General features: G+C 35.9%; 1 protein-coding gene across 2 annotated transcripts in view; it reads right to left on the bottom strand.

The window, feature by feature from the left end:
* slc30a8 (solute carrier family 30 member 8) overlaps positions 1-22,559 on the bottom strand; it is a 48,599-nt gene that overhangs the window by 2,391 nt on the left and 23,649 nt on the right. The window contains exons 1-7 of one of the 2 annotated variants that reach the window (XM_073931940.1): positions 16,179-16,381; positions 12,086-12,234; positions 9,102-9,248; positions 7,228-7,381; positions 5,278-5,530; positions 1,939-2,044; positions 97-231 (exon numbers count right to left, since the gene is read on the bottom strand). In XM_073931940.1, coding sequence (XP_073788041.1) covers positions 97-231; positions 1,939-2,044; positions 5,278-5,530; positions 7,228-7,381; positions 9,102-9,248; positions 12,086-12,234; positions 16,179-16,255 — 1,021 coding nt within the window. In that variant the 5' untranslated portion in view covers positions 16,256-16,381. Of the gene's footprint in view, positions 1-96; positions 232-1,938; positions 2,045-5,277; positions 5,531-7,227; positions 7,382-9,101; positions 9,249-12,085; positions 12,236-16,178; positions 16,382-22,559 lie in introns of those variants that run through there. The other variant, XM_068215337.2, reaches the window with a different exon arrangement.

The following is a 22,559-nucleotide window of genomic DNA, read 5'->3' as shown; positions in this document are numbered from 1 at the left end:
GGAGACATCCAAAACATGCGGTGCTGGTGGTCCTCCAGAAACATGGTTGAGAAACACTGTTGTATAGTACTAAATGATTGTAATTAAAAGCATTACCGGTGGCCACATGAGCAGAAAGCACAGCCTGGTTCATGGTCAAGGCCCAGATGTGCAGGTTGTGCACGGCTTTAACACCCTTTACTCCCAGCAGAAGCTGACGCACTTCATTATAGTTCACTCCGGCTGGTGTACCTGTGCAAGAGAAACACTGAGGATTACAAGTGCATAATTATCATGCACATCATCCAAAATATGCTTTAATGAGAAGAAGAAATTCAGATGCACATGAAAAAAATTAACCTTTCAGAAAATGCATACACATTTTTTTTTTTTTTTAGAAAACTACACTTTACTTTAAACGCATACTATCATTATCAAATTTATCATTACTGTTAATTATTACACAGCTCTATGGAATACCTGATTCTGATTGGCCAATTACAATGGTCCAAGATATGTGAATGTTATAAGAGATCATTTACATCCAGCTGGTTGTTCAGAATGAAGCCGGAGAGGTTTATCAGGTTAATAACAGCAGACTGAAGGATTTATTCAGTGAAAACAACCGGCATGATGTACATTATCCTGATTATTACACGTTTTTCTGGAATACGCGATTCTGATAGCAGCTGTTGTATAAGACTGAAGGGTTCATTCTCCAATAAAACAACGACTGGATGTACATTATACTGCTTATTACATTATAACTGCTTGCCAGTTGCCGCAAATGGCTGAATTAAAGATATGGATAAATAATGCTCAGTTAGGTCAACGTTAAAACATTCAAATCGTAAATTTTGATAGCCTTGGTATGTCTCTTGACCACTTGGTATTTTTTATTTTACTTTTGGCGACACTGTGGCTCAGTGGTTAGCACTGTTGCCTCATAGCAAGAAGGTCGCTGGTTCGAGTACCGGCTGAGTCAGTTGGCATTTCTGTGTGGAGTTTGCATGTTCTCCCCATGTTGGCGTAGGTTTACTCCGGGTGCTCCGGTTTCCCCCACAGTCCAAACACATGCGCTACAGGGCAGTTGGTGAACTAAATTGGCCATAGTGTATGTTTGTATGGGTACTGGGTTGCAGATGGAAAGGCATCCGCTGTGTAAAACATATGCCAGAATAGTTGTTGGTTCATTCCGCTGTGGCAATCTCTGAAATAGAGACTAAGCCAAAGGAAATTGAATGAATGGATATTGTGGTATGTAACTGTAAATTTGTTTTGACATATACTTTGATTAAATTTTCTTTAAAGTGACTTGCAGGGGCTACAGATAAAAGAAATAACCTTTAGATAATTCTGGTACATTTACAGAAATGTTTTATTAATATACCATGTCTTTGTTAAATAAACAGATCCAATTAAAATGAAAAGCTACTGTAAGTTATTGGACAAAAAACATTGATCTGAACTTTCCTCTCGAATAAGACATTTAAAAATGCAGAGAAATTGAAATAAAAATCACTTTTAGCTCAGAAAAAAACAACTCTTCATTTGCATGCTCATTATTTATATTACTTCAAGTCCAAATAAAGTACCAATGATTTGATTTGCATGTAGGATTCATATTAATACTTTTAATTAGCAGCAGTTTTGTTTGTTATTGTGCATTTGTCATGTCGCTTTTGTCATTTTCCCTTTGTGTTAGTTTTGTTTAAAGTGAATATCATAAGATGTGTGTAGAACATTATTCTTTCAAAATATATGCAAAGTCATTGTTTCATGGGGATAATTCTGGTACATTTACAGAAATGTTAACCCTGTTAACTTAACAAAAATAAATAATTAAAATTATTAGACACAAATATTAAAATCTGAGCTTTCCTGTTGCATGAAAGACAACATGATCAGCTTTACTAAATGACCACTCTGGAGATTAAATACAAAAGCAAAGCCTTTTACCCTCCATCAAGACGATAACAATGTCCCTCATGATGGTGAATGTGGTTCCCAGGACGAACAAGGAAAACAGGAAGGTGCAAATAGGATCTGCAATTTTATATTCAGGCTGTAAAAGCAAAGGAAGAGTTCATTAGCGGCAGCACAGTGGCTCAGTGGTCAGCACTGTCGCCTCACAACAAGAAGGTCGCTGGTTCAAATCCCAGCTGGGTCAGTTGGCATTTCCGTGTGGAGTTTGCATGTTCTCCCCGTGTTGCTGTGGGTTTCCTCCGGGTGCTCCGGTTTCCTCCACAGTCCAAACACATGTGCTTCAGGGGAACTGGATGAACTAAATTAGCAAGAGTGTGTGTGTGTGAGAATGTGAGTGTGTATGGGTGTTTCCCAGTTGCAGCTGGAAGGGCACAGGCGGTGTAAATCACAGACTGGAATAGTTGGTGGTTCATTCTCCTGTGGTAACCCCTGATAAATAAGGGACTACGTCAAAGAAAACTGAATGAATAAAATTAGTTCATTAGCATAATCATGGTAAACTTTATCTAAAGTTATCATTATATGCTTCAATGTTGAACTAAAAAATATTAAGGGACTACTTTTGATCTTTTGGCAATCTATAATGAATTTGTGATTATTATTATGATTATTAATTATCATTATTAAGCATTCACAATGGTATGAACCGTTATAGGGGTAGTCAAATGTGTTTATATTATCTATCATTTTAATTATTAATATTCGTATTTAACATACAGATCAGAGCAAACCATTTCTCACTATTTAGAGAACTAGTGTTGTTTTGACGTCCTTCAGGGGGATCAAGCATTAATTAAGGGGGTCAGTCCTCCCCAAATCCCCCTGTAATTCACACACTGAACACTAGAGTTAAGTGAAGTTTAATTTTAAACTAATTTTAAGAGGAGCACGTGCTCATGATTGACCCAGCTGGCCTACATTATCTAATCATGATGGTCTAATTAAAGGATCCTAAGTCACTATATATGAAGAGTTTGGTTGCAAAACTCAATAAACACCATTTTTTGACATTTAGATTTTATTATTGGAAATCACTGTTCAGATGTACCTTAATCTATGTGTGAATTGCTGCCATTAATAACATTTAAGAATGTACATTTTAGGCCTACAACAAAATTTATTTTTTTCACAAAACGCAATATCCGCCAGACCGTTTTCTTTACAAAGTGCGATATAACAGTTATAGAATGTTCAGGATGCAGTGCAAGCTCAACATCTCCTGTGAAGAGAGTCCCCGCCAGTGAAGTGCTCCGAGTTTGCTCATTGATTTAGCAAAGCAAAGTTGAAGAAGATGAAGCCTTCAACTTCACAAAAAATGTATAAAAACGCTACAAAAGTGGACCAGAATATAATACTCCTGCGTCTGTTAACAATACACAAATGCAGCAGGAAACGAGTCTCCGCTGATGTCAAGAGGAGGCCAGGGAGTGCCTTTTTTCCTGCGCTCCTCCCCATCACAAAATACCTGTCTGCAAGGGGACATTTCTAAGTGTCCTTTGTAAGTTTATTTTTTTAATAATTTCTTACATGTAGCTGAGTGGCCTATCTGAAGATTTATTTATGCGGTTGCATCTATTATTTATACCCTAAAACCTCACGTTAATTCTTGTTGTTGTTAATTTACTATAAGGGAACATAAAGGGCACAGGTTGTTCTGGAGAAAAATAAACAGTTTTGCTTTTTCACAACAACCAATAAATAAGCTATTATTATTATTATTATTATTATTATTATTACAGTAAAATAATTCATTAAATATGACAGGGCGAGACGAGCTTGTATCGCGGACTCTATGTGCAGCAGAGAACTGTGACTCCGCCCGCTCTGATCATACAGGTTTGGTTTTCAGCAGCGGTGTGAAGGAGCTGCCCTTCACTCTTTCTGTAACAAGCTACAAGTCGTTTATCTAACTAACTTAATCTTACTTATCAAACAAAACATTGATTCACTCGCTTTTCTTAAGGTGGATATATAGTGTTTTGCAAAAAAATAAAAAATAAAAAGTTATGTTATGTTGTGTACATTCTGGCCAAATTTAACTCAGAATCTTATTATTATTAATCAATCTTTGTATTATTCCATCTATTTATAATGTATAGTTTTTTTAACCACTTTAAGATGTCTGACAATGTTAATTAAATAATATGTTGCATTTTGACATGCTTTTTGACCTATTTATGAACTATTTATAGACATAAAGTTAAACAAAAAAATATCCTGTATATGAAAATATTGTGTTCATGGCCTTCACTGAGCTCAAGTAATAGTTTCATGTATAAAAATTGTGAATGAACTTGACAGTTGATGTCTTAAATAATAATGTCAAATAACCAACAATTCTCAAAATGGATAAATCTCGCTTTGCAACGAAACTCTTCATATATACCCTCATTTCCTTTCTACAACTATCTTCGTCTGGAAGAAACCCCCCTCCTTCTTCCCTTCTTCCACCTTTATCCAGATAGGCGGCACGGTGGCCCAGTGACTAGCACTGTTGCCTCTCAGCAAGAATACCAATCATGTCAGGTCCTCGCTGGGCCGTCTGGTATTTCTGTGTGGAGTTTGCATGTTCTCCCCGTGTCTGCGTGGGTTTCCCCCGGGTTCCTCCCACTATCGAAATGTGCTCTATATTATAGATAAAATAGGCCTAAATCTTTTTTCTAATGTCTTACTCTAAACCAGTGGTTCTCAAAGTGGGGGTCGGGACCCCCCGAAGGGTCGCGGGGCAATGAAAGGGGGTCGCCTGGTGATTTCCAAAAATTTATTTATTTTTATTAAACCATAAGAATTAACATATTTTATTCATAACTATACTGAAAATAAGAATAGTCGTTTATAGTTACTATATACTATATAGTTACTATAGTAGCTTATAGTTACTAGTTCTATTGAACTGCGACCCCTGGGGTAATTACATTATATTAAAGGCAGCAATAGCGTCAGATGCATTTTGATTTTATAACATCAGGTTATACTTTCTGGCACATTTAAAGCACTGACACAAATTTAATTGGTGTGTCTGCGTCATTGCATGCAAGGTTTCTGTATTTATAACCACCTCAGAGGATATTTTGGGTCGTGAGTCACTGGCATTGTTATTTTGGGGGTCGCGGGCTGAAAAGTTTGGGAACCCCTGCTCTAAACCTTGGCCTCAGCAGCGGGGAAGTTTGGAGATCGACCTGAGCTCAATCTCCCCTGCAAAAGAGGGGAGCCCTGGGCCCGAGGATCCCTTGAGCTCAGGGCTCTCTCCCGGGACAGCACGCCAAACAAGCTATGTATAAATCGTGAGCTAAATGTGAACTCTTGAATTACCTTAAAAAAGATGATGAGCGCGCTGACGAGCACACTGATGCTCTGCAGCAGATCTCCAATCACATGCACGAACGCCGCCCGGACACTAGCATTGGCTTGAGTTTTCCCAGGCCTTTGCTCCTCCACATCATGATGGCTGCCGTCTGAATGGCTGTGTCCGTTTTCTTTCCCGTGATCATGGCTGTGTCCGTGTCCAGCGCTCAGACCACCGTGACTGTGTCCATGACCAGACTGATGCAGAGTCAGAGCCATTCTGCACAGAGAAACAGCACATTTAGAGTCCACATGAAATCAAAACTGTCCATATTGATTGTGTTAGCTCACATTGCTAGTGGTGAATAATTCATCTGTGCAGGTCGTTAAGAAAGAAAAATAGTTTGCCCTGAAAATCTGTTTGTTTTGAGTTCATTTATCAGATTAGGTCTGTCTGAGGTATTGGGCGGGGCCAACATATTTAACCACGCCCCTCCAGGCTGTCAGTTTTGACAACAAACAGAAACGGAGGAGGTGAGGAGGAGTCAGTTAGGCTGTAATAACTCTCCTCAAAACCTTTTCTTTCACCCCATCTTTCCCCATCTTTCTGAATGAAACGCCCACTTGAACACATCTAATCAGCTCATGGTAGAAAAAAATAAGCCACACCCACTACTTTCTCATTTAATATTACGTTTCTCGAGGAACTGCGTCACAATGTAAAAAAAAGCGGTCACAGCTTCTAGCTCATGTGGACTTTAAAGGGACAGTTCAATATAATAAACAAAAATAAACAATATATATATATATATATATATATATATATATATATATATATATATATATATATATATATATATATATAGATAGATATATTTGTTAAGGGTCGCCACAGCGGAATGAACCGGCAACTTATCCAGCATATGTGGTACGCACCCATACACACCCATTTACTCTCACACACTACGGTCAATTTAGTTCATCGATGTGTTCAGCATGTATTTAGACTGTGGGGGAAACCGGAGCACCCGGAGGAAAACTACGCCAACACGGGGAGAACATGCAAACTCCACACAGAAACGCCAACTGACCCACCCGGGACTCAAAACAGCAGCCTTTTTGCTGTGAGGCGAGAGTGCTAACCATCGAGCCATTGTGTCATCTTTATATAGATACACACACCTACATACATGTGTGCATATATATATATATATGGTTCTTGAATCTGATTGGCTGATAGCCGTGATATATTTAAGTAATATCAGCACCCGTACAGCCTCTTTACCCTTTGTGTATTACTCCGCCCACATACAGCCAGCAGAAAGCAGACACTACAGATCTGAAGTTTAAAAGATGCTTGCTCAGCTGTTTACCTGTCAGCTTATGATTTGAATCCAACGCGGAAGAAAGTAGATCCTCATACAAAAGGGTTTTTGAGACTCTCCATGCTTGATTTTGTTTTTATATACACAATTATGCCGTCAAACTGTTGTATAAATGCAATATCACACCCATAGCAGTGCGATATGGCTGTATATCGGCACTGGTGGGGGCACTAAGGCACTCCCACCAGTGCCGATATACAGCCATATCGCACTACTACTCGTGTGATATTGCTCATATATATATATAATATATAAATATATATATATATATATATATATATATATATATACATAAATAATTTTTTACTGTTTTTTTCAGTATCGTTATTCTTTCAAAACATGCATAAAGTCTTTAAATGTATTACAAAACAGCAAATGGTTTTGTGAATTAAATGTTAAATTTTCACATTTAACAAAACAAATGATAGTAATAAAATTTAACGCATCAAAAACTGTGTGTCCCACGGTCAAACCAGCTGAGAACCACATTCACAGCAATACAATTGACTTCACTGAAATGCCAAAAAGCCTAATACAGTTAGTTATTATAGACGGGGGCTTTAAATAGTGCTCAGAGAGGGTTTTGTCTCACATGATGTTGGCCAGAACAGCGCAGCCGGAGGTGATGAGCATGACTGTGCCCTCAATAGTGAAGTTATCATTGATGATTCTCTCCACAGCCAGATACACCAGCACTCCGGTCACCAGCCAGATGGTGAAGATGGACAGGAGAGCACCCAGGATTTCTGAAATAAACGACACAAAATAAACCAATTATATTCTTCTTCTTTTTTGCATTTGTTTTATTTTTGTCATTTAAAACCAGGATTATTTCACCAGCTACCGCAAGAATAAAATGACCTAAAATTAACTAATTTTAATTATTATAAATAATTGATGCCAGAGCTCTAAAAAATAAATTACACAAAATTAACCATTGATAAATCTTTTATTTTTCAGATAGATTTACTTTACTTTACTTTACTTTTCTTTTTCATTTTGAAATTTATTTTTATAAATATTTTTATAATAATTTATTTGTATTTATTGTTTTAAAAATTTATTTGGATTATTATTTTTTTATTTCTGCATTTTTATATATATATTTTTATAAATATTTATATTCAAATGTATTTTTATAAATATTTTTATCATTTTTTAATTTATTGTTTTATAAATATTTTGATTATTTTTAAATACATTTTTATAAATATTTTTCTGTAATACAAATATATGAAAAATATTTGTATTTATTGTTTTGTAAGTATTTTTTTATATTTTTTCTAAACAAATATTTATGCACTTTTATAAATATTTTTTTATAAATATCTTTATAACTATTTATTTTCAAATGTATTTTTTAAATATTTTTTTTATTTATTGTTTTATAAATATAATTTTATTATTGTTAAATGCGTTTTTATAACTATTTTTTATAACTATTTATTTTTTAAATGTATTTTTTAAAATATTTTTACTTTTTTCATTTTTAAAAGTATTTTTATAATTTTTAAAAAATATTTATTTTATAAAATTAATAAATAAATATGTTTTATAAATATTTTTTATTTAATGTTTTATTAATTTATTTTTATTATTTTTATTTTTATTTTTTATGTATGTATTTATATAAGTGCTTTTATAAATATTTTTTTAAAATGTATTTTTAAAAAAATGTTTATAAACATTTATTTTTATTTATTGTTTTTTATATTCATCTTTTAATTCATTATTATAAACATTTTATATATATTCTTTTATCAGCTATAAAACTGTAAGTGCATTATTTGAGTCAAAACATGAAGAACTGAATAACTATTACACAAAGCAATATCATTATTGCAAAATAATCCTCAATAATCATAATAAACAATCAGTTACACTTAGATATTCAGATTTTCCAGCAGTGGTGTGAGTTAGTTCACCAAGCATCACGTACACCTGACTGAAACATATATATAACATTTGACCTGTGCAACAAAACATCCTCCAGTGCTTTATGAGAAGGAAGTATTTCTGTAAAATAAATACATCCTGATGGAATTTACCAGGCTATACTTTATCATCCACAAGTAAATACTGATGATTTATCCAGCACACGTATGAATGGATGCAGAACACAGAGAAAAGCTGACCCTAAAGAAGCCTTTGTTATAATCAATTGGAGGTAAAACCCGTTTAATCCAGCGCTCTGTTTGATCCTTATCCTTATAAGCATGTTAAGTTAAATATACAATTGACGCTGAATTCTGCCACGTAGAAATGTTTTTAAGTCATAACTTTGAGATGAAATCTAGTCTATGCTTCTCACTTAACCATAACTACTAATGAACAGTTCATATCTTAATAATGGCAGGTAATAAGCCAGTAGTTAATTGCTTGTATTGTGACCTAAACTAAAGTGTTACCGATGAGTGTTGATTTTACTATGCAAGAGTTTTGCTGTGATGTAGTACAGTGATTTACCTGCTCGATGCCAGCCGTAATTAAGAGTACGAGTGGCAGGTCTGGAGGAAAGCCAGAGCGAACACAGACTGATGATGAAGCTGGTGAGATCCACTAGAAGATGAGCTGCGTCCGTCATCACTGCCAGACTGCCAGCAAAATACCCTCCTGAACACACACAAACACACACAGAGATGAGAGGAGGGTGGCACGACACGCATTCAGATAGGTGTTTTCCATTTCTTTATGGTTGTGAATTGCATTATGGGATGTCGATCTCTGCTCTGTCAACTTTTGATGATGAAAATTCAACTCTACAGATTAACAAAGTGACTTTTACTGACATTTTAGTAGTTTGACATAATATAATGGCAACCCAGGCTCATTCTGAGAACGTATCTCTATATACATTTCTGGAGAGCGCCAAATACGTCCCAGGAGCTATGTTTTTTTTTGCAGTTTTTGTGTTTGCGAATCCACCAGAGGGCGCTGTGTGTGCTTTTTTCAGATCTCAAATTTCTCTTGCGAGTGGCATTCGCGCCTGCTGTTCTCATATAAATCCACTAGAGGCTGCTGTTGACTGACTGACTGACTGACTCTTCTCCTTCCCTAAACCCAATCAATAATGTTTCAAAAGCACAGATTGACCCGATCACCCCTTTCCCTAAACCCAACCGATAGTGTTTTCAAAAGCAATCCAGAAAAAGAAAAGTCCTCGTCTGATTTTTACCACATTTTCAGATTTTACCACATTCTTACCCTGTTATTTACTTGCTTATTTCATTGTTTGGCTTCTGTTTTTGTCTTACCCGCTTTCTGAAACCATTCTTCACTGGACTCGAACCCTGTTGTCGTGGTCATCTCCTCTCTTCATCTCAAATCCACCGAGGTACATAGCAAGCTACTGGACAAACTGGTAACAGCGGGAAGAGTCATCCACATGGAGGTAAGCGGTCAGCTGGTAAGCAAGAAAAGGAATGACGTCATACCACCATGTTGTGTTCGTTTTAAAGATGAAATGCAGCCATACCTGCCTCCGGCTACATAATTTAAGATCTCCAGAAATGTATATAGGGCTACGTTTTCAGAATGAGCCCACAACTAAATTGGCCGTAGTGTATGAGTGTGTGAATGTGAGAGAGGATGGATATTTCCCAGTGGTGGGTTGAGACTGGAAGAGCATCTGCTGCGTAAAACATATGTTGGCGGTTCATTCCACTGTGGCGACCCCTAATAAATTAGGGCCTAAGCCGCAAGAAAATCAATGAATGAATGACAAATTATATCTAGAGAAATATATCTGTAAAATAACCGAACATTTACTGGCAGTTTATTACCAGGTTTTTGTAGCGTATATATATATATATATATATATATATATATATGACACCAACTTAGTCAATATAGCACTGTAAACTATTAAAAATGGTTATGAAAGTCAATTTTTCCAAATTTTTAAAGTTAAAAGTTGTTGTAAGAGAGAGCAAGGTCCCATAAAGCAATTGAACAGCAGAAATAAATGGGGGGAAATAAAAACATGAATCCAAAAACAGAAATTTGCTAATTTATGAATATTTTTTACAGTGTATATATTTTTACCTAATTTATTTTATCTTTGCCAAGATGACAGTACATGAAATTTTACTAGTTATTTTGCAAGATAATAGTATTCAGCTTAAAGTGACATTTAAAGGCTTAACTAGGTTAATTAGGCAAGTTATTGGACAACAGTGGTTTGTTCTGTATACAATCAAAGACTAACGCCACATTCACACGGGGCTTCAGCGTCAACGCTTGACTGAAGGCGTGTTTGAAGTTGGGGCTGAAGCGATCGTCATAGAAGCGTCAGCCAATGAAATTCAGTCAGCAATAGGCTAATATCTGAGCTGGTGAATTTGCATACAGCAATCTGATTGGCTGACGCTTCCATCGGCGCTTGAAAAGTTGAGCTAGTCCCAACTTCTGCAGCGAGCAACTCCTCTGAAGCGGCGCCGACAGATCCACAATGCAGTTAGGCAACGCCTGATACACCCATTGAAAGTGAATGGGAAGCGTTGACGCTGACGCCCCTTGAGAATGGGGCGTAACCGAGGGGACTAATAATATTACCCTAAAAATCATTCAAAAAAAACTTAATACTACTTTTATTCCCATTCCCAACAAACGAAATAAGACTTTCTCAAGAAGAAAAAATATTATAGAAAACACTGAGAAACATGTTGTGTTAAACATCGGAAAAATAATACAGATTTCACAGGATAATTTTGCATTCAACTGTACATTCCGATTAGTGATTTTGCATGCTGAACTTACATCCATAGGTTATTCCTACACAGGCTCATTCTAAAAACGTAGAGGAGATTTTCCAGAAGTACGTATGGCTGTATTTCCTTTTTAAAACAAACGCTATGGGGCAGTATGATGCTGTTCCTTTTCGCGCTACCAGCTGACCGCTTACCTACGTGTGGACGGCTTTCCTGCTGTTACCGGGTTGTCCAGTGGCTCGCCATGAATGTTGGCAAACTTGAGATGCAGCAAGGTGTTGACCACGATGACGGGATTCGAGTCCGGTGAAAAACGGTTCCAGAAAGCAGGCAAGACAAAAACAGAAGCCAAAAAATAAAATAAACAAGTAAATAACAGGATGAGAATGCGGTAAGATCGGAAGACGTGGTAAAAATCAAGCGAGGCCTTTTGTTTTTCTGGATTGCTTTACACTATCGGTTGGGTTTAGTTGGTCAGTCAGTAAATCCGTCATTCTACATCTGCCTCTGGTGGATTTACATGAGAACTGCAGGTGTGTATGGCACTCATGAGAGAAATTTGAGATCAGAAAAAAGAGTACACAGTTTGCGAAAACAAAAACTACAAAAAAAAAAAAAAAAAGTACCGCCTGTGAAATATTTAGCTCTCTCCAGAAATGTATATAGCAGTCATAATCAGAATGAGCCTAGAATAAGTTATTCACCCTCAAAAAAGTAAAAAAAGCATTGAGGGTCACAAACCTAAAATCTCTCCCACCATAAAGACCAGACACACAGCAGAAACGATGTACAGACGCTTCTTGGCGATCTTCTTCTCCCGCTCTCGGTCCTCCAGAGCACGGTTATTATCATGGCAGTGTTTACCATCCTTCATATCAACTGAAGGCATGCTGAAGATGCAGAAATACAGATATTAATATCAGAAAACCAACAGCTCTTCTCTTGCAGAAGTGAGTCTTAAAGTACAGATGAAATACAAACGAACCATGAGGGTTCAACGCTAAGGACAATTTCCACTGGCTCGACTGGACCAGCGTTTCAGATTTTTACTTGCCCTGCCAAAATTTTCACTGGCCCAACCAAAATAATTAAATAAATAATAGCCACATATTTTAAATAATGTGTCAAAAATAATGTCTGTGAATCTAGAATTAAAATATTTTTAAAATGTTAAAATAATTAGCAGTATGGAAAATGTGCAGGTATTTTATTGCAAAACAAAAGGTGGCAGACTTAAAAAACGTTAAAAAAACTATGCAAAACATAACTTCGTTTCGTTTTTGTCATCGTGTTGTGCCAACGCAATCTCACGGTATTTCGTAACTTTTTGATTTAGTGGCGTATTCGTATGAATTCGTACGATCTAATTTGTACTATTTAGTACGATTTGCTCATCCCCGAGTGACGGTTGGGTTTAGGGGTTTGGTGCCACGCCTCCTTTTTAAAATCGCACATTTTCGTACGACTGAACTTGTACGAATTAGCCACTAAACTGACAAAACGTAAAATACTTACGTTTCCTCGTGAGATCAGGCTGGTTGTGCCCATGTAAATACCTGTTTCCACAACGTTAGAAACAGACGTTTCCTTTTAGCCTCATAATTTGATGTTGCTGTCATGTCGCCGTCTCTTCACTGTACTGGTTTTTACCAGGTTGTGGAAAAAAATAACATGCTCACAACAACCAATCAGATAAAAGGAACCAAAAGGTATGTTTATACCATATACCAATATGGTGTTTACGACTTCACAGAAAAGGAAGCATTTAAAGACTTAAAAGCACAAATTGTTTCTTGATTCTAAGATTGTATTTGCACGCAATTGACAAATAGTCACAGGCAAATAAAAAATTTTGTGACAAGGCAGCCCAGGCCTGATCAGGCCAGTTACGATTCTCTTTACTGTCCCAAACATCTCTCACGCTGGCCCCGGGCCTTTGGGCAGTCCTTATTGTTGAGCCCTGACCATACTGATTATGTTAGTTTGCATTACGAGTTTTGTGCTGAACAATTTACCTGTGCATGTCATTAGGAAAACTGTTTGTCCTAAAGTTGAAAATGCACTTCCTGTTTGTTTTTAGTTAAATTGTCAGATTAGGTCTGTCTGTGGTATTGGGCATGGCTAATTGTGCTAACCACGCCCCTTCAGCTGTCAGTATTGACAACAAACCGAAATAGTGAACAGGAGGAGTCTGTTAGGCTGTAATAACTCTCCCCAAACCCTTTTCCCCATCTTTCTGAATGACATCCAATCAGCTCGCAGTAAAAAAAATCAGCCACGCCCACTGTTTTCTCATTTAATATTCTGTTTCTCTAGCGACTGCATTACAATATGAAAAAAAATGGTTACGGCTTCTGGTTCATGCGGACTTTAAGCCGTTTCCACACTAATACGTTCATTCTTTCATTTTCCTTCAGCTTAGTCTCTTATTTATCAGGGGTAGCAATTCCAGCATATGTTACACAGCGGATGCCCTTCCAGCCGCAACCCAGCACTGGGAAACACCCATACACTCTCACATTCACCCCTATTGCACATGTGTTTGGACTGTGGGGGAAGCTGGAGCACCTGGAGGAAACCCACGCCAACAAACTCCACAAAGAAATGCCAACTGGTCCAGCCAGGACTCGAACCAGCGACCTTCTTACTGTGTGGCGACTGTGCTAACCACTGAGCCACCGTGCCGCCCCACACTAAGGCCGCACTCACACTATGTACAGTCGCCTCGAACCGGGCCAAAGTATGCTTGTCCCCCCTCCCGTCTCCCCCGACGGCCCGCACTCACATTACAATCGGGCCTGGGCACGCTTACGTCATCGATGCTGCATCGATGTTCAGTGAGAAGCGCTCTCGCTCAGCACAGTGGAGATTTCTCTAGTCGTTTGATATGCAGTGACACGCAGTCAGATATTTCGCCGAACAGATCTGCCACTTTTGGCGCTCATAAACAATCATAAAGCCCTCGTGCTGCAGGAATGAGGAGGTCTGCTGAAGGTGCTGGGCACGGTTCGGATAGCATAATGTGAGTACGCAGTAATACATTGTTGTTTAAAAACGGAGTAGCCTATTTAGACAGTGAATTTGAATAGATTTGTTTGAGGAAAAAATTAAAACATCAGGCATAATGAGAGATGAAAATTCAGATTTTTAAATATGTTACTAATATGTAGATTTTAAAAACTTAGTTTCATAATTATAAATTGGAAAATCTAAATTATTACATATGAGATCAAAATTCTGATATTGGATAATCATGACAAAGCAATAACTATGAAATAATGTCAAAATTCTATCATTGAAAGTTTAAATGATGACACAGGCCTGCTTAGTTGTAAAACCTCCGACTGTCGTTTTTTTCCTTTTTTGACCCATGTCTGATTATTGGCATTTTTTTATTTAAATTTTTATGCAGTAATTCTGTTGTATATTATATTTATAACTTACTGTGTCCTGATTTCAGCTTTTCATCTCATATCTGAACTTTGTGTCACAATTTTGACTTTTAAATTCATCATCATTTCAACTTTTTATATTGCAATGAATTTAGGATTAGAATTGTGACCCTGAAACAAACTTCAAAACTTTACTAACTGGAAAATTGTGCCAAAAATGTCAAAAATCTTACATAAAAATTAGGTTTAACAATTGTTTTACCTTTCTCAGTTTCAAAATTACCACTTTGTATATCACAGGACCTAATTGTCACATTTTAAATGATAAATTTCATAATAATCGCACAAACATCTCTTTTAAAAGCATAATTTTACCTAGATTTACAGTGGAAACTGGCTACTACACTATTATTAAAAATATTAACTTGACTTTAATTTTGACTTTCAAAGTATAAAAAATAACAATGCTGAAGTATGTAAAAATTAAAGCATTTAAAATAATCAAAACATCACATAACAGGCAACGACATAAGCATTTCTTTTCTTAAATGATTCGGTTAGAAAAGAGCGATTCATATGAATCAAAGCGACTCGCGAATCGATTCATAGTTGACTCATTGATTCAAGTCAACTTTGGGCTTCTTTTTAAAATTGCTTTAAACACACACACACACACACACACACACGCACACACACACACACACACACACACACACACACACACACACACACACACACAGGTTGTGGTTTTTGCAGCTTGTTTCAAAAGTGTGGTTGATTGTTGAGGATTTGTGGTGTTTTTACAGCTAATAGCTGGCGCGTCACCTGACTTTTAATCCATGATTGTCATTTGTAAACCTCATAGACGTCAGTTTCTAAAGCTATAATAAACTGATAATAAAACATATATTTGGTTTGTATTAATAAATAAATAGCCTAAATGTTCCCTGTATTTTGTCATTTTCTCCTCCACCTCCATCATCACTCATTCACTCACAACTGATGGAGTGCAGTGCCCTCATTAGTGGGCATCTCTTAAAGTTTAATGGGTTTTGTAAACTATTACCTTTGTATTATTCGTGTTTCAGATGAAAATGTCATTGTTTCATTCATTGAGACTACATGGCTAATGAATGATATCGTTAATGAACATAACAATCAATGAGTCTGTGTTTTTAAACCTGCGGTTGTGTATTGTTTAGCTAAAGTTGTGTTAGCAAACAGCGGTCAAATGAATTAGCAGGCAGTCAGATGTTGACGTTTAGGGCGCAGTGCAAAGTTTGCACACTAAGACCCCCACACATTAAGAGTTAAAAAACATAATTTTCATTGTACTTTCAATGAATAAAACACTCTAAATCTAACAACAGTTCAATCAACAACATAGTGCTGAATTACTACTAAATCACAATTAGCATGGAATAAAGAAACAGTCTGTTTACCTTTCTGACATGATGGTGTACATCTTTGCACTGTTTTCCGACACCAAATGGATCTTTTCAGGTTTTTTCGTGAACATGATGTCACTTGTGATGGTATTTAATTATATGTAAACTTTTAAAAACACACTATAGCGATTTTAAAACGGTTAACACAAGGGCATTAGCGATGCTGAGCGCGTCCCCGCAGGTCCAGTGCCTATATTAAAGGCTCAGTGCAAAAGCGCTGTTATTTGAAGCCTTGTGACTGAGAACCGTGTGCAAACACTTCTGATCAAACCATGACACGCTTTACTTCCCAAAATCACCTTTAAGATCATCCCATCAGGAGACAACCTGGAGGACAAAACACCACCTTCTATATCCATTAAATGACGGCGCATTTCCAAATGTCTCCGCATAAAAAACTTACTCAACGTGAATCTCCTGTGGTGAATGTTAAAACTGCGTTATTTTTATTTTAAATATAGTAAATGCATCATAAGAGTAGGCTATAATGCATGTCATATTCTCATTATTGTGTGATATAAAGCATGCATCAGTGTAATATTTGGTGCTCAGTGAAAAAAGCGGATTTATCTGGAGCCTTGTGACTGTGAACCGTGTGCAAACCTTCAGCTGTTTGCAGATCCAGACTGAAAAAGAAATGCAAGAAAGCGATCAATTAACACGTCCTCGAAGAGCTCCGACACATTCAATAAGCTGATTAGGTTTAAGTTTAACTAATTTAATCACTGCAGTGCTGTAGACTACATTGTGTTCTCAAAAAAAAAAAAAAAAAACAGGTCGCAAAAAGACCTGACGAAAATAAAGATGGTATAATGACACAATTCAAGTCGGACTTTTTAATTTTCACACGGATTGTATTGATGTTTAACTTTATTATTGATAAACCACGGGTGTACCTGAATGAACGTGGAAATGGGCGTCTGTACTAACTATATTCTCTAAAAAATTTTAGAAAAAAAAACTTCAAACTTACATGAATAAAAACTTTTTATTCTTATTATATTTTTAAATCCTATTTATTTATTGTAGATTTATCTAATACACACACACACACACACACACACACACACACACACACACATATATATATATATATAGAGTTTCTAATAACGGATTTATTTTATCTTTGTCATGATGACAGTAAATAGTATTTTACTTGATATTTTTTAAGACACTTCTGTACAGTTTAAAGTGACATTTAAAGATTTAACTAGGTTAATAAGGTGAACTAGGCAGGTTAGGGTAATTAAGAAAGCTACCTATTCTCAGGCTGCCCTTTGCCTAAGCTACAGGTATGGGAGGAGTTAAACCCGCAACACAAATCACAAATTTCTCAAATCTATGGGTGCATTTTAAGTTTGGACGATGGTAGAATTAAAAAATCTTGGGAAAATGAATTGCGGATATGTTTTGAGGAAGAATGGTGGCTTGGTGCGCTGCAGAGAATACGTCTACAATTTGTGCTCAGCTTAGTCTGGTACAATTTAAAGTCTTTCATAGAGTCCATTTCTCAAAAAGCAGGCTCTCTGAAAGTTTTCAAAATATCGATGACAGATGTGATGCACCAAGGTGTAATTTGAGTTATATGTTCTTTATGTGCCCTCTGTTACAGAATTATCGGATTAATTATTTTACAATTATGTCCAAGGTGTTGCAGGTAAATGTAGACCCATCCCCTGATGTTGCCATTTTTGGGGTTCCAAAGATTTGGTCCCAATTCAATTCTAAACAACTTGATGTTTTGGCCTTTACCTCCCTAATAGCCAGGCGTCGTATTCTACTTCACTGGAAATCAAATTAGCCTCCAACTACATCCCAATGGCTTGTAGATGCATGCATTTTCTTAAGTTGGAAAAGGTTAGATGCTCTGGGAAAACTAATTTCTTTAAAAAGTGGCAATGTTTTATAACTTACTTTAACATTCTTAAGGTATTACCTTCCATTTAATAGAGGCACTCTCCTTCCCTTTTTAATTTATTTCATAGTAATTTAATCTGTTTGTTTTATCTAATACTTTTTTATACTGTTTATTTGTAAATATTCACATTCAACATTGACAATGTATCTGAACATTTGATTGTGATATTTGGTTGTAATTTTCTGTACACTTATTACTCTTGTTTCCATTTTTCTTTTTCTCTTTTATTATTATCATTATTAATAATATTTCTCTTTACACACACACACACACACACACACACACACACACACACACACACACACACAYATATATATATATATATATATATATATATATATATATATATATATATATATATATATATATATATATATATAAATATAATTTTTTTTATTCTCTTTTGTAAAAAAAAAAAAAAAACACAACCAAAATAATGATATGTAACAATTCTTACTGATATAGTTTTTGTTTTTTCACAATAAAAAATATAAACATAAAAATAAAAAAAATGCTCATTCACTCATTTTCCTTCAGCTTAGTCCTTTAATTCATCAGGGGTTGTCACAGCAGAATGAACCACCAACTATTCCAGCATGTTTTACACACCGGATGCCCTTCCAGCTGCAACCCAGCGCAAATATTAAAACTTCCTAATTATGATATAGTCTTTTTAAGTCAAGTCAAGTCAAGTTTTATTTGTCACATACATAGTTATACAAAGTATGACCAGCAGTGAAATATAGGTCAGGTCCGCTCCAGAGATAGTGCAAGTATAGATAAACAAAAAATTTAATATTAAGGAAAAAGAAGAAAAAGAAAAAACGTGCAAAAAAAAAGATGTGCAAAAAATTATACAAGGTAATAAGAATAGCAGCAATATGATGTACTTATGAATATGACTACTACAATGATAAATACGAAAAAATCACGTAAAGTGTAACACTGGGTTAGAATTTAGTAGTTTTTATCTCATCATTTCACGTCTGAATATCTTTGAAAGACTTTATTTAAACTTGTTATCCAATAATTATGGTGTTTTATATTATAATTACAGCTTTTCACTAAACAGTTTTTGACTGTAAAAACATTATGACATTTAAATATCATAATTCTGATATATAAAGTAGGCAATATAACAATGTTTACATTATTAAATATGCTATGTTTTCCTAGTATTGGGTTGCAGCTGGAAGGGCATTCGCTGTATAAAACATATGCTGGAATAGTTGGCGGTTCATTCCACTGTGGCGACCCCTGATAAATAAAGCTGAAGGAAAAAGGAAAATGAATGTTAAGTTACAATTATGAGATTTAAAATATCCTAACTATGATTAAGACCGTGGCATTGTCGCCTCACGACAAGACGGTTTGAGCCCTGGCTGGATCAGTTGGCATTTCTGTGTGGAGTTTGCATGTTCTCGCCATGTTGGCATGGGTTGGAAAGACTGAATAAGACATTTGTATCACATAATTGTGACCGGTGTCTGAATATAGGCTTTTTATGTCATTTTTTTAAGTATTAATGTAAAATTTTTAATTCAATAATTAAGTTTTATATTATAATTATGATTTAACATTTCACTATTTCAACTTTTCGAGTCAGAACTGTCATATTTTTGTCTTTTAATTTCATCCTGACATGTAAAGTCATCATTTTTACTTGTACAATTTTTATTTTTAATGACTTCTAAAATTCTGGCATTGTAAGTTTTTCTTACGTGACAAAAAAAGGACTTTTGGAAAATTGTAAACAATTAAAAAATATAATAGAAATATTTTTTTCTATTTTATCACAACATTTTGAGTTATAATTGTGACCTTTTCATTCATTCATTCGTTTTCCTTCAGCTTAGTCCCTTATTTATCAGGGGTCGCCATAGCAGAGTGAACCGCCAACTACTCCAGCATATGTTTAACACAGCAGATACCCTTCCAGCCACAACCCAGTACTAAGAAACACCCATACACACTCACATTCATTCACACACTTATACACTACAGCCGATTTAGTTCATCAATTCCTCTATAGCGCATGTGTTTGGACTGTGGGGGAAACCGGAGCCCCCGGAGGAAACCCACGCCAACACAGGGAGAACATGCAAACTCCACACAGAAATGTCAACTGACCCAACCGGGACTCGAACCAGCGGCCTTCTTGCTGTGAGGGGACAGTGCTAACCACTGACCTTTTATCAGAAGCCAAAATTCTGATTCATAATTTTGACATGTAAAATTATATATTTATACAGAATTTATACAAAAACACTGAATAATAAAGACTATTAAAATTATAATTTTTAATTTCTATTTTATAATTATGACATTTAAACAATGATTAGTTCAATCTTAATGTACTGTGCAAATTGGCCTCTAGATATATCAACCATACATTCTTATAAAATTTTAACACTTTTATTATTTATTTTTTACAGATTTACAAAAGACGCACAATAAAAAAAAATATGAGAAAAAAATACTCACCGGCCACTTTATTAGGTATACTAGTACCGGGTTCCTCAGAGATTTTGCTCCATATTGACATGATAGCATCACACAGTTGCTGCAGATTTGTCGGCAGATTTGTGTGTGCCAAGAAAATCTCCCCCACACCATTACACCACCACCACCAGCCTGAACCGCTGATACAAGGCAGGATGGATCCATGCTTTCATGTTGTTGACGCCAAATTGTGAGCCGAGCATCTGAATGTGTCAGCAGAAATGGAGACTCATCAGAGCAGCAACGTTTCTCCAATCTTCTATTGTCCAGTTTTGGTGAGTCTGTGTGAATTGTAGCCTCAGTTTCCTGTTCTTAGCTGACAGGAGCGGCACCCGGTGTGCTCTTCTGCTGCTGTAGCCCATCCGCCTCAAGGTTGGCCATGTTGTGCGTTCAGAGATGCTCTTCTGCAGAGCTCGGTTGTAACGAGTGCTCATTTGAGTTACTGTTGCCTTTCTATCAGCTGGAACCAGTCTGGCCATTCTCCTCTGACATCAACAAGGCATTTGCGCCCACAGAACTGCCGCTCTCTGGATATTTCCTCATTGTTGGACCATTCTCTGTAAACTCTAGAGATGGTTGTGCGTGAAAATCCCAGTAGATCAGCAGTTTCTGAAATACTCAGAGCAGCCCATCTGGCACCAACAACCATGCCACATTCAAAGTCACCTAAATCCCCTTTCTCCCCCATTCTGATGCTCAGTTTGAACTGCAGCAGATCGTCTTGACCATGTCTACATGCCTAAAAGCATTGAGTTGCTGCCATGTGATTGGCCCTTAAATGTTTTTCATTATTTATTTTAAGATTCTAATTTCGTCTTCAAACCACTAAGTTTAACCCATTTATCAGCAGGACGTTTTAATCATCAAACCAATCTGAGATGAACACTTAATAAACAGGTCAGAATATTTATGTAGTTTCACATATATATATATATATATCTGTTTTGCAGAATGACGACAGATTATTTCACCCATATTTTGACATTTTATTTTCACAAAAGTTGTTTGAAACACGTTTCAACACTTAACTTAAGCATTTATTTGGCTTTCTATGTATATAAAATCGAAAACATTTACTCTCTGACTCAAATACTAAGAAAATAAACAGTTTATAACAGCCACATGCACGATTGACCTCTGATATTAATATAAGAAAATAAGTGGATTTGTTTTCATTCTTTGCCTTCAGCTCTTTATTTGGCTCAGACACATTATATTTACAAAGGCTGATGTTAAAATGTACACTTGCATTGCAACTAAATAAGTTAAAAGGTGTGGTTTCACAGGCAAAGAGCGTCTCTTTAGATCCTACAAAGAAAACGGTCGTAACAAGTATTTTCTTTTCATCACAGTAAAACGCACAAAAACACAAACGCTGCAAACCCAGAGTCACCTTAAAGCATCGTCTACAGACCAAGAGGACGAGATGAAGACTGAGGAAAAATAGGTTTTCTTATCGTGAGGTTTTGTCTTGTATCTATTGTGCAAATATCTAAAAATAAAGCGTAAATCAAGAAACTTTTGCTAGACAATAAAGATGTCAGAAAAAATAAGTTTGTCCTTAAAACAAGCTAAATGATCTAAAAAACTTTATTATGCTTACCCCCACTGGCAGATTATTATTAAATCATTATAATGTATATTTGTCACGATCACCAGCCTGTGCAGATCGCTGTTAAACACAGATAATTGCACAGAACTACAAATCTGCCATTAAATGGACTACAAGATTCAAACTTGGGGATCTAGGCCAGGTGTATGAGTGGTGCATGACTGGATCTTGTAGTTCTTTTGCTAATAGATTTGTAGTTCTCCAGAAATCTGCATGGGCTAGATCGCTGGAGACTGTGACAATATTAAACATATTACACAATACTTTTTAAATATTTATTGTTAAAACATTTATCAAAATCTGATTAGTTTTTTTTGCTTATTTTAATCAAAAATGCATAATA

Source organism: Danio rerio, chromosome 19 (genome assembly GCF_049306965.1).
Source record: "Danio rerio strain Tuebingen ecotype United States chromosome 19, GRCz12tu, whole genome shotgun sequence".
Lineage (NCBI taxonomy): Eukaryota > Metazoa > Chordata > Actinopteri > Cypriniformes > Danionidae > Danio > Danio rerio.
The sequence above is the reverse complement of the archived record's forward strand: the minus strand, read 5'-3'. Positions and strand labels throughout refer to the sequence as shown.